General features: G+C 34.7%; 2 protein-coding genes across 2 annotated transcripts in view; one reads left to right on the top strand and one right to left on the bottom strand.

Moving 5' to 3' along the window:
- Positions 1-7,044: 7,044 nt before the first annotated feature.
- LOC119828364 (retinal homeobox protein Rx1) lies at positions 7,045-9,637 on the top strand. Its single transcript, XM_038350503.1, has 3 exons — positions 7,045-7,416; positions 8,051-8,165; positions 8,886-9,637. Exons 1-3 carry the CDS (start codon positions 7,210-7,212, stop codon positions 9,446-9,448), a joined length of 885 nt encoding a protein of 294 aa, XP_038206431.1. The 5' UTR covers positions 7,045-7,209; the 3' UTR covers positions 9,449-9,637.
- Positions 9,638-11,590: 1,953 nt separating this feature from the next.
- LOC119828363 (chitooligosaccharidolytic beta-N-acetylglucosaminidase) overlaps positions 11,591-16,078 on the bottom strand; it is an 18,055-nt gene continuing 13,567 nt past the window's right edge. Inside the window, exons 5-10 of the mRNA XM_038350502.1 lie at positions 15,455-15,788; positions 14,653-14,794; positions 13,905-14,090; positions 13,041-13,273; positions 12,467-12,702; positions 11,591-11,917 (exon numbers count right to left, since the gene is read on the bottom strand). Coding sequence (XP_038206430.1) covers positions 11,736-11,917; positions 12,467-12,702; positions 13,041-13,273; positions 13,905-14,090; positions 14,653-14,794; positions 15,455-15,788 — 1,313 coding nt within the window. The 3' untranslated portion in view covers positions 11,591-11,735. The remainder of the gene's footprint in view (positions 11,918-12,466; positions 12,703-13,040; positions 13,274-13,904; positions 14,091-14,652; positions 14,795-15,454; positions 15,789-16,078) is intronic.

Below are 16,078 nucleotides of genomic sequence, written 5' to 3'. Positions count from 1 at the left end.
CCGGCTCCGTCCGGATATCAAGATTAATGTTTTATCCCAAGGGAGTATTTTATCAGGATACAAATATCCTAACACCCAAATCAGCTCATACCCTGTTTGTATGCCAAATTTCATCAATATCCGTTCAGTAGTTTCAGCGTGATTGAAGGACAAATATTCAAACAAACAAACTTTCACATTTGTAAAAATTGTGTGAAGAGTGATAGTTCGGTTGCGGATGTTCATAAAGAATTATTTAAGTACTCATGTGAATCATGAGATCAATTCGAAGTTATTTACAATAATAATAAATACTTAATATAAATACAATAAATAATAACTTTTATCATTCGAAGAAATGTTTTAGAACTACGTATAATATTGGTATTTTACGTATAATTTTGTATTCTTCACATATTTTAATAATTTTAAAATAACAATTCAAATAAATATTAATCACAATTCTATAAGCAGACCGTTTTAATATACCTAAACGTATGTTACGTCTGGCTCTCACATTCTTATTTACTGTAAACATTAAATAAAAGCGGTTAAGCACAAAGGCTTTGTCTCAGCATTTCCTGGCAAAGGCGACTTAACGTGAATATAAAATATAAGTTTCTTGTATATTCACCATATTACATATCTCTTACACGTATCTTGGAATATTTTGTTCGTTAGATAATTTTTTAAACACTTGAAAATAAGGTAAGATTCCTAATTTAAATATTATACATAGATCGTGTATTGTATTTGAAAAAAGTATACATAGTAATACCTTTTTACTGTTATATCATATTTTAAATAAGAGCTTTACAAAAGGAACTGTAAACACACGTAATCATTTGAACCCAAAGTATGAAAAGTGTAGGTAATTATGTAATATGTTTAAAGGCCGAATTTTGTTTGAATTAAACTAAATTAAACGCAATCCATTTCGCTTTGAGATTCAATCGCGTATATTAGCGAATAGTCTAATCGTATGTAGTTACAGTTATTATCCACATGACTGTACATCACATGAAAACACATCTAGCGTTGACAATAAACGCTTCAATTAGCAATCTAATCAAGCTAAGTTAATTAGCAGGTGCAGCAAGCTATGTAGAGCACGGAGATGCGCAGTCGCTCGCCATTGTCCGACCGCTGCGCAGCGAATAACTAAACTCTGTTAGCGACTGTACCCCGTAGGGCTGCTACATCATTTCCCATAATGTTATAGCATAAACATTCAAGTTTATTACTTTTTCGTAGAAATACAGCTGATATGACTTTTATATTTACATAATTTGATGTAGAGACTGATTATACGAGCAAAACATTCTATCAATATACCTACTGTATCATCATCGACTCATACGTGTTCCCACTGCGGGGACACGGGCCTCCTAAAAGGGTTCAAGTCATAATCAACCACATTTGCCAAGTACGCGTTAGCGTTGTTTTAAACAGTATGCAGATAAAATGAAAAATCAATTTATTTCTTGCACGCCCGGCCTCGAACCCCCGACTGCACTCTTTATTTCCGAGGTAAAAACCACTGAGCCCCCACTATTTCTAGTATAGTGGTCATTCATTATCATATCTAGCATCTGTTCTATAATTCATAGGAGTTAAGATTGCATTACATAAAATGAACGATGAATTAGAAGTAGTTTTTTCCGAGAGTTTAATATATTGCACATTCAAACGCACACTATAGAAGTTAGTTTGATTTGTTGAACACCAATGTTGAGAGCGTAACCCCAAAACAAAAACACGCACTGCATACCAAAAATTACTCACAACACATTATCACAACGGCTTATACCAATATTGTATCATGATGAAGTATTGTATCAAATATTTCTTTCTTCTTCTTCTTCTTTCAAATGAAAATTACTCCACAAACAGAATGATATTTACACTCTATGCCATAAAATGTTTTTACTTTAAAATCTCCGAGTGGTAACCCTGTACCGTGTAACAGGGGAGGCATTTCCCACTGGTTTGCGTCTCGTTTATAAATGCTATTTTAACGCGGAAAAAAAGATTAATTAACTAATTGGGCTGCCCTGACATACCGGCTACGTTTTGCATGCAGCTTTATTATTTTCCTTGAATTTTACGCTTGGTACGAAAATTGCTTGGTAACTGGAACTTGGTAGCGTAGAGAGGAAACTGTACTTTGGTTTCTCGTTATTTTAAAAACATTTGGTTTATTTAATTTACATTTCTTTGGAAAATTATACTCAATTATATGAATTATGCGGGATTCAGTATGCATTATTATGAGATTTTATAGTTAGAAATATTTTATCTTTGCACAACAAATGTAATATCTCTGTACTGTTTTTAATTTTTCTAAGTTGAAAAATTCAATATAATTTGCCATATATTCTGTAACCGATTTATCTAGCTTGTTTTTTTGTCATAGCGGGCAACTGAGCTGGTGGTTCGCCTGATGGTAAGCGATCACCACCGCCCATGAACATTCGCAAAGGTGGCTCTGCGAATGCGCTGCCCGCTTTTATGGGGTAAGTGAAAAGAAAAGGATTGATGACAGGAAAGAAGGAATGGACTGGGAAGGGTAAGGAAAAGGAAATGGGCCTCCGCCTCCCACACTCACCGTACGAAACACAGTGGCATGCCACTATTTCACGCTGGTTTTCTGTGGGGGTGTGGTACTTCCCCGGTGCGAGCTGGCCCAATTCGTGCCGAAGCGTGCTTGACTCCCACAATGATAACATCCTTATGGGCCGGCATAAATAATAAGCTTATCTCTATGCCGTCTAACTAATCTCTCTCGCTGCCGACATGAGCAAATTGCGGTTGGTATCCACCATATAGGGCTACTATCTATTGAAACCAATGAGTCAAAAATATAGGTCAAAAACAGATCTCAACTCTGTGATACCCGTGCATGAAGAAAAGATGCCACATTAAAAATGAACTGAGGAAATACTTAATGTAGGAGTCGAGGGTGTATGGAATCACACTTCACAGACAATCGGCGAGAATATGATACTTACTGCATATTGAAGAGTTTTCTTTATCCCACCCTTGCCTGACCACTCCTTTGGACCCGTCATCAATCCTTTCAATATTCCTCATCTATATCCCTGTAAAATCAGACAACGCATTTGCGGAGGCCCTACCACTGCAAATGAGGAGTGTCCCATATCCTTTTCCTTCCCCTTCCCAGGTCTTTCCTTTATTCCTCTCGCCAATCCTTTCTTAATCCCTTCCCAATTTAAAGTCGGTAATTCATTTGTTGAGGCGTAAGGTCTGCAATGGACCTAACGCCTCCTCTAAATGTTCATGGGCGGTGGTAGCGCTTACCATCAGGCGTCCCACCAGCTCCATTGCCGACTGTGACATAAAAAAAAACGTTCATGGTGGGTGGTGATAGCTTACCATCAAGCGAATCACCAATTCGCTAGCCCGCTTTGACATAAAAAAATATGATCAATAATACAGAATTTAAAAATAACAAGGCATAAAAATGGAACTTCTTTGAGAGTTAGATCTACCAGCTAGAGCATTATGTATTTCTATAGTGTTTATTCTGGCACAAAGCTACCTCACTAGTAAGTATCATCATAATCCGTTCAGTAGTGTTCCCGTCAAAGAGTAACAAACAAACATCTTTAAAACTTTCGCGTTTAATATATTAGTAGGATATAATTTAATTAATTATTTGTGTGTTATTGTTTATAACAGTAATATGTCAAAATCAGTAATAAAAAAATAATTGAGTAAATTTTTTAGTTGGTTGGTTGGTTTCACTTACCCACAGAGTTTGTAGCAGAATAATTTGTGTAGCTTTTTGAAATCAACGGTACGCGTTCTCCTAATAATCTATCTATCTATCTATCCATCTATCAACTTAACATTAGGCGTGATCGTGGTCAAGCGCTGCCATCGTGGTCAAGGCATCACTCATATTCATTGATAACTGCTTAAAACGTGGTTACGATTCATTTTCTGTTCACTGCTGTTATTTGATCGAACAGATAGATATCTTACATTCTTAGTGAAGGACGTTTATTTATTAAATTTGAGCTTATTGAGTCAATTTACCTATTCTTTAATCGAGTTTAAATATTAATATGCTAACAATAAAAATAAGCGGTACATTATAAAAAATAATTGGAAACTGTATTGAAGTATTTTCACATGTTTATTAAATATCTTTAATTAAAACAGTTAAGCAATTAATTTCGCGAAATTAATAACAAATATTTATCTCCATATAAAAACCTTCACTTTCGCGGATATACTACGAAAATAGCGGTAATCAACCAAGTTTTAAACAAGTCTACATAACATATCAGATACCATGCATTGCATTTTTTACCGTACAACATTTTTGTTTAAAAAAAGACTTAAAAACGTGTGTTATCAATTAATATGACGTATGATCATAATTATTGAGTAGCAGTGAAGACTATATTTACTTATTATGATGTGAAAATAAATTAAAGTGAAAAGCGTATATAATAGTAATGAAATTCTGTTCATCTTTAGTTTGTCTATGATTATATGGAACGGATGCCTGCGATGCCGATGTTCCAAAAATTTATGTCGTTTCTCAATTCGACTCCATTTTTTTGTATTTCTTTACTCTATTACTCCGTTGATTTTCGAGCAATAGGCATGATTATTTTTGTGTTTAATTGGAAATTGTTAGTATCCAGTCCCATTATACTATCTCGAGTGTATTGGACGTCGGTGACCTTTATTTTAGAACAGAATTATTTATGTCTTTTGTGTGAATTTTTTTTTCAGGTTTGTATCAAATTTTTCAGAGCAATACAAAAATAAATTGTCATGTTATCAATGGATCATACCTATCTATCAACAGTAGATTTAATAACACAGATAACTAATTAAAGTTTCAAAGTCTAACACGCTACCTCCAACATTTCGCAACGAGACACATAGAGCCGTGTTTCTATCTATTTAGTCTACATACATTTAGCGTAATCAATATTCGCACCGAAACTAAACGTGAGCTAAAATTTAGCTTTAATTAACAAATTTAATCAGTGCATTATCCGGGAGGTCTGGCATCCGGCATTGCATCTCAAACAATATGGCTCGAATGTTTAATTAGCGCATTGCGGCCCCACGGGAGGAGGGGGTTGGTGTTATTCATTAAAATGTTTGCGGAAACCCGTTTAGCGCCGTTGTGGTGGCCGCCCCGTTTCAGGGCTTGCAGAGCGTTCGATAATTGAATTGTTTGTTCGATTCTCATTGGTTCGATGAAAATTTTAAAACAGATTATATAACTTCTCAAATAAGCCATACTAGAATGTATTGTCTTTGAAAAAGAACGATGTGGTATTTAGTCGATGTCTCTCATCGACCTCAGAAGATTTAAATTTAATGTTTCATTGGTCTAAAGACAGATTTAATTAGTGCCAAGAGGCACTAATTTTTGGGCCTGCATATTCATTTCATATAAAACATTATTTTTTGTTTGCCGCTAATTATGTTACTTTATTTTATATAAATATTCTTTTGATGCGCGGGCGATGCCGCGGCAGAATGCTAGCTTATAATATAAAACAGCTTAACTTTAAAAATAAACATAAGTAAATAAAATAGTATAAACATTAGCTTAAATGTGTAGTTTAATCTACCTCCAATATTAATTTAATCTAATTTTCTTATAACTACTAAAACTGCATGATGCTACTTCGAAGTTCAATTACGATTCTCCTCATATGAAACTAGCTTGTCCGCAGCTTCGCTCGCGTAGGCTAAGGAATAGACCCGAGGATTTCCCTCATCGTTCCCGTTCCTATTGAATTACCGGGATAAAAACCATCTCAACAATGTAAACTATCTCTGTACCAAATTCCATAACAATCCGTTAACCCGTTCCTGATTTTCATAGTGTAACTAAATCTACTTCCTGTATACCTAGGTATACCTAGACTTGATAATCAGTGATTGTAGGTCTAGTTATTCAACCGTTATTTCCTTGCCTCGTATGAGTTTTCATTTCTATCAGCCCTGTATCGGGGGTGGCAGCGGGAACATTCATTTGCTCCCAGTAATCGCTGTTTCCGTTATCTGCAACCCACTTAGCGGACTTCGCCACTCTTGTCGTATTGCTTTATGTGTCGCTAACGTTTGCACGCGGCTGTGCTTGCGGTCGCATGGGGATTTAGTTTTAAGATTAGGTTAGTTAGGTTAGGTTAGGTGTATGGTATTTATTATGAAATCCTTTGTCATTCTATACATTGTTTTAAAAGATGGAAAATGAAGAAAATTGTTGACTACCTGGTTACGTTACAATGTAGTTATTTGTTAGAAATAACATTTTATTTACAAACTCTATAAAATCAAGTCAAAGAACAAACAGAAATAATGCCAAATCAATAAATTAACATTTTCATAAGAACAGAAAGGTGTTCACTATTATAGTCAAATTTTATAGACACTTACAATAAAATGTACATTATTATTGTATATTAAGTGAAATAATTCTTACCAAACCACATAGTTTATCGACAAAAATTAATTACTAAATTAAAATTCCGTCTATGCATATTAATTAAATAACTAAATAGTTATCGCTCTTTCATGTAATGTACCACACAATAACCTATCAATTTTAAGTCTTAATTTAGATGGCAAAGAATAAAATTAATTACAAAACATATACAAAAATAACCACTTATCTATAATTAAAACGGAATTATCATAAAGGCCGCGCATTTCAAAAATAATTATTTCCTTACCAAAGCGAGTGAACTCAGTCGCAAAAGCATACGATTTTAAATTAATAACGCTGCGCCCTTAATCACATTTTAATTAGAGCATTGACAACCGATATCTCATTAACAGGTACGGTGTTAAATTAACCACGGTTATACAGAATTTATATTTACGGGCATAACTTAATCTACACCTATTCGAAATACTACCCCTCGCAGAGTGATCTGATTGGCTAGATTTTCCAACCCCTGCCGCGCTGAGCCAATCCCACACCTCAATCCTATTGTGAGGGGGTGGAGCTAGGGAGATTTTCACCACTGTACCCCGACAGAATCAAACAGTCTACCACGGATTATCTCGCACGCGGGTCCTAGATCGTTGACTATTCGTCAGTGAAATATCGCGGTGAACTTTTGTGACATTTGTGAAATCGGTTACATGGGCGGACAATTTGATTAGACTACGCGTCGAATCTTTTGCATATTAGCTTGAAGATTATTTGAGGGTGTGTTTCAAATAATGGCTGGGCCGTATTTATCACCGCTACCGGGAGATCTGCTGACGGAATACATGTTTGGTCGTCGGAGGCAGCGAAGAAACAGAACTACGTTCACACCTCAACAGCTGAGCGAATTGGAATCGTTGTTTCAGAAAACTCATTACCCGGATGTGTTCTTGAGGGAAGAAGTCGCTTTGAGGATCAGTCTCTCAGAAGCTAGAGTACAAGTAGGTTAAAAATAACTGAACTTAATACGCTTGTTTGATAAGTTCCTTAAAATGAAGTTTTTTTCTTTAACATTTAAGAGAAAATCTTGTAGTGCGTAATAAAAAAATTAATAAACTACAAAAAAACTTAACTAAAAGTTTTCCTGTGTTTGCTGTGTAATACATAGTGTGTATAGGAACTTCCTAGAAAAAGTTGAAAAAAAAATTGTCTCCAAAAAAAATTTGTACAGTATTTACATATTTATCTATTTGACTGTTTGCTTTACACGATTTAATTCAAAACAAGAGTTCAAATACTGTGTAGAGCATATGATATTTAATTTTCTCCGATTTTAAATGTTTTATGCAATGCTGTAAGTCTACTCTTATATTTTTTGGGATTTAAGCTGAATTTATTTTGTAAGTCTCTAAAAATATTTAACATACCTATTATGATTGAATATACATATGCTTCCATTTTAATAACGACAGATGCAATTTATATATCGGTATTGTAATAATTTATTTATACTCGCGAGTCTTATACACAACATAATATTATTCGTATCTATTTTTATAAATCCTGAAACTCGAGCAGAGAAAAGTCTTTACAATTAAAATATGATCAAAATGACTACAATACATTCTCTTGTAGGTATGGTTTCAAAACCGTCGAGCGAAATGGCGAAAGCAGGCCCGCTTGCAACTCCTGCAAGATGCTTGGAGAATGCGCTGCTTAGGTCTTGGTACACCACCTCTAGGATTGCCTGGTAAGTCAGCTGTAATGGCTTTTAAAAATTTACCTTTAAAAATTACTTGAAAGTTTATCTTTTATTTGTCCTTTTTATATCTGTTGATAGGGAAAATGAAATGGTATCTACGCTAGGTAAATATTTAAGAAAATTAATCGTTTAAGGAGGTATTTTTGCAATAATTAGGTTTTGAAATTGTACTGATTGTAATGCGACATATTATGAATTAGAGAGCAACGATGAATTGAATCAAATGAAACGGAACAGAATAGACATTAAGTACTTCAATACTCCTTTATGTTTATAGAAATAAGCCTTTCGATGTTGATGTGATTCTATAGAAAAGTGTGCGATACGTACCAGATGAAGTCATTATCTACTTTAGGAGAAGAGATGGTATTGGAGAGATTAATAATTTTAATTAAATTTAGTTATAGTATGCTAATATTTCAATATTTGTGGAGATTATACAGTTAAATTAAAGAAACAAAGGCGTATACCTATATAATTGTATGAATGCTGACATGAAGATTTTTAGATTTATGGCGAATTTTCGTGGATGTCTTTTTTTAGTATTCTATTATTAGATACCTATGTAATAACACATATATGTAGGATAGGTCTCATAAAGGTCATTGAAATTAAATATTATTTCGAAAGCTTTGAGCCGCGTCGACCTCATTATCTAAAATAATTAACTTTTTATCTTTTGTTTTCATAAATAAAAACCGTTTACAGGTCACAAGCCTCCAGATTCGTCCCCGGAGCGCACAGATTCACCGTCGAATAAGTCCCCAGAACCTCCTTTAGACAACAACCCTGAACTCAAATCTCCTCGCACCGATTCATACAACGGGAACATACCAGAACACGCCCCGCAAATGCCACACGAAATGCCACCAATGCCATACCCCAACGAAGAAGGCAGGATGATGCAACAGCCATACCCGTTTCCGCCCTTACTCATGCCACAACTAGACAACACAGACAACGTGCCAACGGACCTACGCGTGCCAACCAAAAACACGAACTGCCATTGCGTGCCAATCGAGGAACCCCAGAACTTGGCGTATCCTAGAAGGGACAAGGAGACCAGCGAAAGTGACAGCGATTCAGAAATCGATCTCACCTCGCATTCCAAGGATGACGATCTGAGGGAATCCGAGCGGCTAGCTAATAGAATAGCCACTAGCATTTTTAGAAGCGACACAGTGCTACACGATCTAGTCCCGAACGATCTCAGCATGGGAACAACGAAAAACTTCCACACCGACCGTACTCTTAGAAACAATATCATGTAGGCATCAATGTGATATTTTGTCATTTCTAGTCATAACGTAATCTTTGTCTATTTTGTATTGTAGATACATTTATTTTTACACGTACTATTATGAGCCTTTGTAGATAGCATTGTAGTATGCTTATGTATATGGGTATAGGATAAGCGTTTTGTTTCATGTTTTAATGTAGTTGTAGCCGTAATTAATAATAAATAGTTAAACACGTAAATTTTTGTATATTTTTATTTAAATTTGATCTATATATATATATAGAATAATCACAAATAATGGTCCCCAATCAATTACTTACACATACTTATTTACAATTATTAATTAAATTATATATTATAATGTAGCTATCAACGTTTAATCATCAACAACAGAAAAAAATTGACCATAGAAAAATTTTATTAAAAATTTCATCAAATCGGTAACAAAACACTATCACAAATATAAAAAATTCAAACAGAAGGTCTATTTAACCTAAAACACAGACGATAACAATTTTTTATGAACCACTTTCTTACAAAAAATGTCAAAAATGACATATTATGCTAAGCTATCTTAACTAAGTGTACTTAGTCTCAAATATCTTAAATCCCATAAGATAGATACCACAAAGTTTATTTCATTCAAATAATTACTATCATAAACGACCCATTGCACTGATACTTATATGAAGTTATTTTTTCTAAATAAATTACTAAAATATCAGCACTTTTAAATAAGTCAATGAGTCGTATATGATTTACAGTCAAGTACTTATCTTTTTTAATCCAAAACATTCGTATCAATAAATTCGTGCGTGTATAAATGTCAAAGGAAAAGCAATTCATTCATTTAGAAATTAAATACTTTTTAACGAGTTTTAAATGCGATTTACCTATTTATATCACGGACATAGTCAGATATCTGTTTTAGGCCGTAAAATAATCATTAAAACCAAGAAAAAAGCTATCACAAGAAATTTTGAAAGTCCTTTATTGAGTTGTGAACAACGTAGGCTACATAAAAGAAAAAAAGAATAACTAAAAAATGAGATAGGTCACACATTAAATTATATCTTATTTTTAAGTTTTTGCGGGGGAGGGAAGGAGGTCATAGCTAATTTAACGAATAAAACGCAGTCAAAATTCGTTTCAAAAGTTTCGGATAACTGAATGTATAATAATATTTCCATGAAATCAAATATAATAAAATACTCTTTAGGCATTTACCATTTACTGTCTTCCCAAAAATCCTTGTCGGTATGACTAGTCTAACGTAAAATGATGTCAGTCTTCTAAAACCTAGTAAGTTCTTGTGCTTTAGTAAATGTTTTGTAAAGTGAATGTATTATGTACTAATTGTCTATTCGAATAATCATAAAGCGAAAGCAATAAATAAGTATTCTACAAATCAGCAGAGAAAAGTGTGTATGACGAAATCAACCATTTAACAACTATTTAATTGTAATTATTAAATTTGATAAAAAACTAATTATGGTCAGCTTTAGCACATAGGATATCTATTACAAGAGTATCACGCGAGTAAAGTCACGATATAGAGCAGGCATATTTTTAACTCACTAATGGTGAAAGTTTGTTTGTTTGGATGTTTGTGCGACAATCACGCTGAAACTACGATATTTTGATGAAATTTACTATACAGACAGGGTATGAGCTGGTTTGGATGATAGGATACTTTTTATCACCATTTAATGTTCCCTTGGGTTGAAACTGGAATCGTAATATCCGTGCGGAGCCGAGACGAGCGTCTAGTTTATGATAATAATGGGGTATAAGACATTTGATTTGTGCGCACTATGAAGTTTACCCAAAAGTTAGTTACCCTATTACTAACTACGCTGTCCGTCTATCTGTCGCTGTGTGTGCCCGTCTGTATCCAGGCTATATCTGAGAAACCATGACAGAGTATACCTTGCACTTTATATTATTTGTATAGAACGACCAGTTTCGCGAGTTCCACTCGACAAATTGTTTAATATTGAATTCGAAAGCGAAATGGTTATGCCGCTTATAACCAGTTAACAGCACCGTAATTTGTTCCGAGATTTTTTTATAAATAGTAACTCCTCTATAACCACCTAAATATATAATACATTATTATAATTATACCTATATACTTTACGTAATATACATAAAAATCGTTATATATATTTTCAACAAAGTAACAATATTTTGGAATGCATTCAATTGTTGCATTAAATTACTTCTATTCATTGGTCCCTTTCGATAATAAATTCATCGCATTTTCGTTTACTTAAGTAATTAGGACACAGACAAAAATATATACAATTTGTATATATTTAAAGGCATCTAGCGTCATGTTGTGAACACCAAGCTGGTGATAGTACATCAGAGGGGATTCCCCTGGCGGCTAATCTAGACCTTAGTCTTTGTAACCTAGGTTCAGCGGCACTAGCGCTTGAGCTAGGGTTAGACCATAATCTCTCTGCGACAGCTGCTGTACGAGGCCAAACCCGAGTATCTGTGGGAGTTTTCAATAGTGTTTTATGAAATAAGACCAGCTTAAGTTTCAGGAATTATCAACAAAATACTAAGAACAGAACACTAGGAATTGAAAACATTCTACAGAGCAAAAGCGATCTCTTTATTATCTTTTTCAACTGACTTCCAAAAACGGTGGATGTTCTTAATTCGACTGTAAAATACGGTTTGTTTCTTTCTGTTACCTCAGAATGTTGGACTACGTGAACCGATTTATATGATGATTTTTTTGTCTTGTTCCGTCTAGTTTTTTAATAAAAATAATTAATTATTAATTATATGTTACTAAATTATGATAATTAGACTTAAAAACTGTTAAAGTGAACCAAAATCGCTCATACTCGCTCCACATGGCCAGAATATTAGCTTCCATCAACGAAGTGGATGGATGGATGGGAGTTCATGTTCGACCAATTGGATTACTTCGTCTTACCCAAGAACCTTCCCGAACCTTCCAGAACTTACCAGAATGTTCAGCTACTATGAGCCTATCCTAGGAAGTTTATAAATAACTAAAAAACAAACTCACCCAAAGCCTGCGAGTCCACATACTCGCTCCACATAGCGACTTCTCCCCCCAGGACATGAGCCTCCACTGGCAGTACATGGGAGTACATTTTCCTCCAATTGGAGTACTTGGTGTTACCCCAGAAGCCATGGTCCAAATACCAGATATCCTTTGGCACTGATACCACCCGGTAGCCCAGGTTGAGTAGTTGGGACATTAGTGAGCTGGATACTGGTTCCCATACTTCTATTACATATCTGTAATATGGGCACATCTGGGTGAGTGAATATGGTGTGTTGTGGGGATAGATGGCGCTGTTATCAATTGCTTAAATTGTCGCTTCTGTCAATTGTTGGATGTACAGTATAATTGTTTTTTATTTATGATAATAATAAGTATAAAATTATTAAAAAAAGTATATTAATGATAAGCTAATATTTTTCAGATTGTATTTCTACGGCAAGTCTAAACCATACCTTTTGTCTACGTTATAATACCTTGCTTAAGCTAATATAAATAAAAAATCAGGGACTATTAAATTCTCATTCCGACCAAACACGCTTTTGCGGAATATCTTCAGTTTTAAAAAACTCACCTGTCTTTACTCAAATATCTCTGTATCCTATGAGCCTGCGTCAGTTCCGAGGACCACAGCATCACTGGCTGCTGACTTCCACCAAGAGCAGCAATCTCCTCATCCCAAATACCCAGCGCGGTGGAATGGAACTCAGCCCATAGCTTCATGAAACCTTCCACGTTTCTTTCGTATCCTTTGCTTTTCATGTACGTCACGATTTCTTCTGTGGAGTTCCAGCATTCGAGGAAAACCTGGTATTAATCATTAAGTAAATTTAAATACACAGGAATTAAATCCTTTCTTATTATACAATACTTTTTAGCTAACATTTGTACACAATTCACAACTTTTCATTTTTAAGGATTCGTTAGAATTGTTAAAGAAATCGTCCATCAAATTCTTATTTTTCTGAAAATTAATGTTTAAATTTGAAGCAATCACTACTATTTTTAAACATTTATTTAAAGACCATCGATTATGAAATTATTTACTACATCTCTCCATATGGAATAGAATAGGTATGAATAACAACAGCAGCAATGTCCTTGAGGTTATTATTTTTTTATTTTGCTAAATAGCAATAAACAGTTACAAATTTTCCTCATAGGAGGCCTGTATCCCAGCAGTGGGAACATGTATTGGCTGATGATGATGATGAGTTACAAATATTTTCGCACATCCCATATTGAATAAAGCTCATATTTAGAGTTATTTACTATTAGAAATTTTGAATAAAGTGTTTGAAAATCTCAACTTATCTTCTCCCGGAACAGGGCAGGTTTGAGCAGAGTTTCAGGATACTTCTAAAGCCACTTCTGGCCCATTTCCGTGATCAATAAATAATCTGAATTAAAGACCAATTAAAAAATGTAAGAATCTCACCTCATCTCCTCCCATATGGAACAGAGCAGGTTTAGGCAGAGTTTCAGCGATATCCTTGTAGAGGTCTCTCAACACCTGATACATCTTGGGGTTGGCTGGGTTGAGCTGGCCACACGGCGGTTGGATGCAGAGAGACCGCCACGCCTTTGCGTTCACGCATACTGCGAGATCGCCAAAGCCGTATTCCTGGAGTGGAAATATTATGGCATTTTGAAGATTAGGTGGTATATCTAGGAATATATGGACATGTCGTTGCAATATATGTAAAAATAAAAATGTGAAAAGGTATATAAGAAAATTTAACGGTGAAAAAAGCAGAGAAAAAATCCTAAACATTTTCTAAGGTAACATGAATAAAATATTCCAGCAAATACCTACTGGTATTAAAGTAGGCAATAAAGTATTCCAGCAAATACCATCAAAGTTATAAGCAAGTTATAGTTATGGGTGCTAAGCCGTATACTTCCATGTTTACTTTAAAAACATTACAAAAAAACTTGAAAACAGTGACCTCAACTTTACTTTAACATGAGAATTTTTTTAAATTTGCTTAATCGTCTTAAAAGATGGCGTGAGGGGCACATCTTAGGCACATGAAACCAAAAGAGTAGAAGAAATTCGATTGCTGAGGCGGGTTTCAAAAAATTCTCATTAACAAACATTTCAATGCTATAAAACTAAAAATAAAATTTAACTTCAACATTATTTATTATTAAAAATTTACATTTCTAGATAAAATATTATTTACCTTCCCCCATTGCCAGCCGTTTCCAGCATGTGCTGGCGAATCGATTTCAATGACGACTCTAACTCCTCGGATTTGGGCGTAACTGATCAGCTCTCGCACCTCCTCCGTTGAGTATATCTCATATGCTGAGTAGGCGCCGTATCTGAAACATTATATTGTTGTATATTATAACTTTGCAGTGGACATCTCTTCTTGCAGTGGACATAAAAAGAATCGCAAATGCGCTTTTAAGCGTAAAATTCGAGAAGGGCTAACAAATTTTGCTAATTTATGTACAAGTACAGGGAAGTTCTTAGGAGAAAAAAACGAACTGCTTCACCTGACCGACTTCAGTCGGGACTAGTCGGGTAATTGAAATGCGTATTTTGTAGCATCTTATACAATTCTATATATAAAGGATATTCAAGTTTAATTTATGAATGACACTTTTTTATGAGCAAAGAAAGAAACAAGAGATTAACGAGTGAAAAGAAGGAATTATATAAATTACATTCATTCATTATTCAAATTTGACTATGTTACTGCTTACAATAATAATTTATTAGTTGATGTTTATGAAGAAGATTTGTAAAGTAGAATATTTCCTTTATGTTCTTAAAAAGACCGTTGTTTTTATCAAGACATAATAAGATATTAGACAAATAAATTTCTAACAATGGTTGGAAAATCAAAACAAATTATCTTTAACTACATTATTCTAATAATCATTTTTCAAAAATGTATATAACTACACCTGATACATGTCTAAAACCACATTTACTACCTACTTACAGACAATGGAAGCATTTTAATTGACACAAACCTCGTAAATTGCGGCACCCGAGCTGATTCCAACGGGAAGCTATGAGAATCCGTAACGTGCCAATGGAACACGTTCATCTTCGTCGTTGCCATCGCATCGATCATTCTCTTTATATCTTCTAACGGTATGAAGTTTCTAGAAGTATCCAGAAGGAATCCTCGATGGGGATAAACTGGTTTGTCCCGGATTTTAGCGCCAGATACAAGTCTGAGAGCGCATTTGTATGTATCAGTATAGTCTGGTTTGTCTGATGTGACTAGTTGGGTAAAAGTTTCTAAAGCATGTCGAGCTCCATATACTGTTTCAGCAGATATATGGACGGCTATGTTTGCATCTGGAACGAATGATGGTCATTTTATACCTTCATCTTTTAATCCTTTTAGCTATCCTTTCTAATGCTGTAATATTTTTTTTATGTCATAGCGGGCAACTGAGCTGGTGGTTCGCCTGATGGTAAAAAATTACCACCGCCCATGGACATTCTCAGGCTCAGACCTCTGAGAATGCGCTGCCCGCTTTTAAGGGATAAGGGACAAGGAATGATGATGAGGAATGATGACCGGAAAGAAGGAATGGACTGGGAAGGGCGAGGAGAAGGAAATAGGTCTCCGGCTCCCCCACTCA

The sequence above is a fragment of the Zerene cesonia genome, chromosome 7, assembly GCF_012273895.1.
Source record: "Zerene cesonia ecotype Mississippi chromosome 7, Zerene_cesonia_1.1, whole genome shotgun sequence".
NCBI classification, from domain to species: Eukaryota; Metazoa; Arthropoda; class Insecta; order Lepidoptera; family Pieridae; genus Zerene; species Zerene cesonia.
The sequence above is the reverse complement of the archived record's forward strand: the minus strand, read 5'-3'. Positions and strand labels throughout refer to the sequence as shown.

What these genes read in the sequence shown, in the direction of transcription:
- LOC119828364 (XM_038350503.1), top strand. Translation starts at nt 7,210, where the DNA reads ATGGCTGGGCCGTATTTATCACCGCTACCGGGAGATCTGCTGACGGAA. An exon ending in TCTCAGAAGCTAGAGTACAA is followed by an intron (nt 7,417 to 8,050) that starts GTAGGTTAAAAA and finishes ATTCTCTTGTAG; the next exon opens with GTATGGTTTCAAAACCGTCG. An exon ending in ACCACCTCTAGGATTGCCTG is followed by an intron (nt 8,166 to 8,885) that starts GTAAGTCAGCTG and finishes AACCGTTTACAG; the next exon opens with GTCACAAGCCTCCAGATTCG.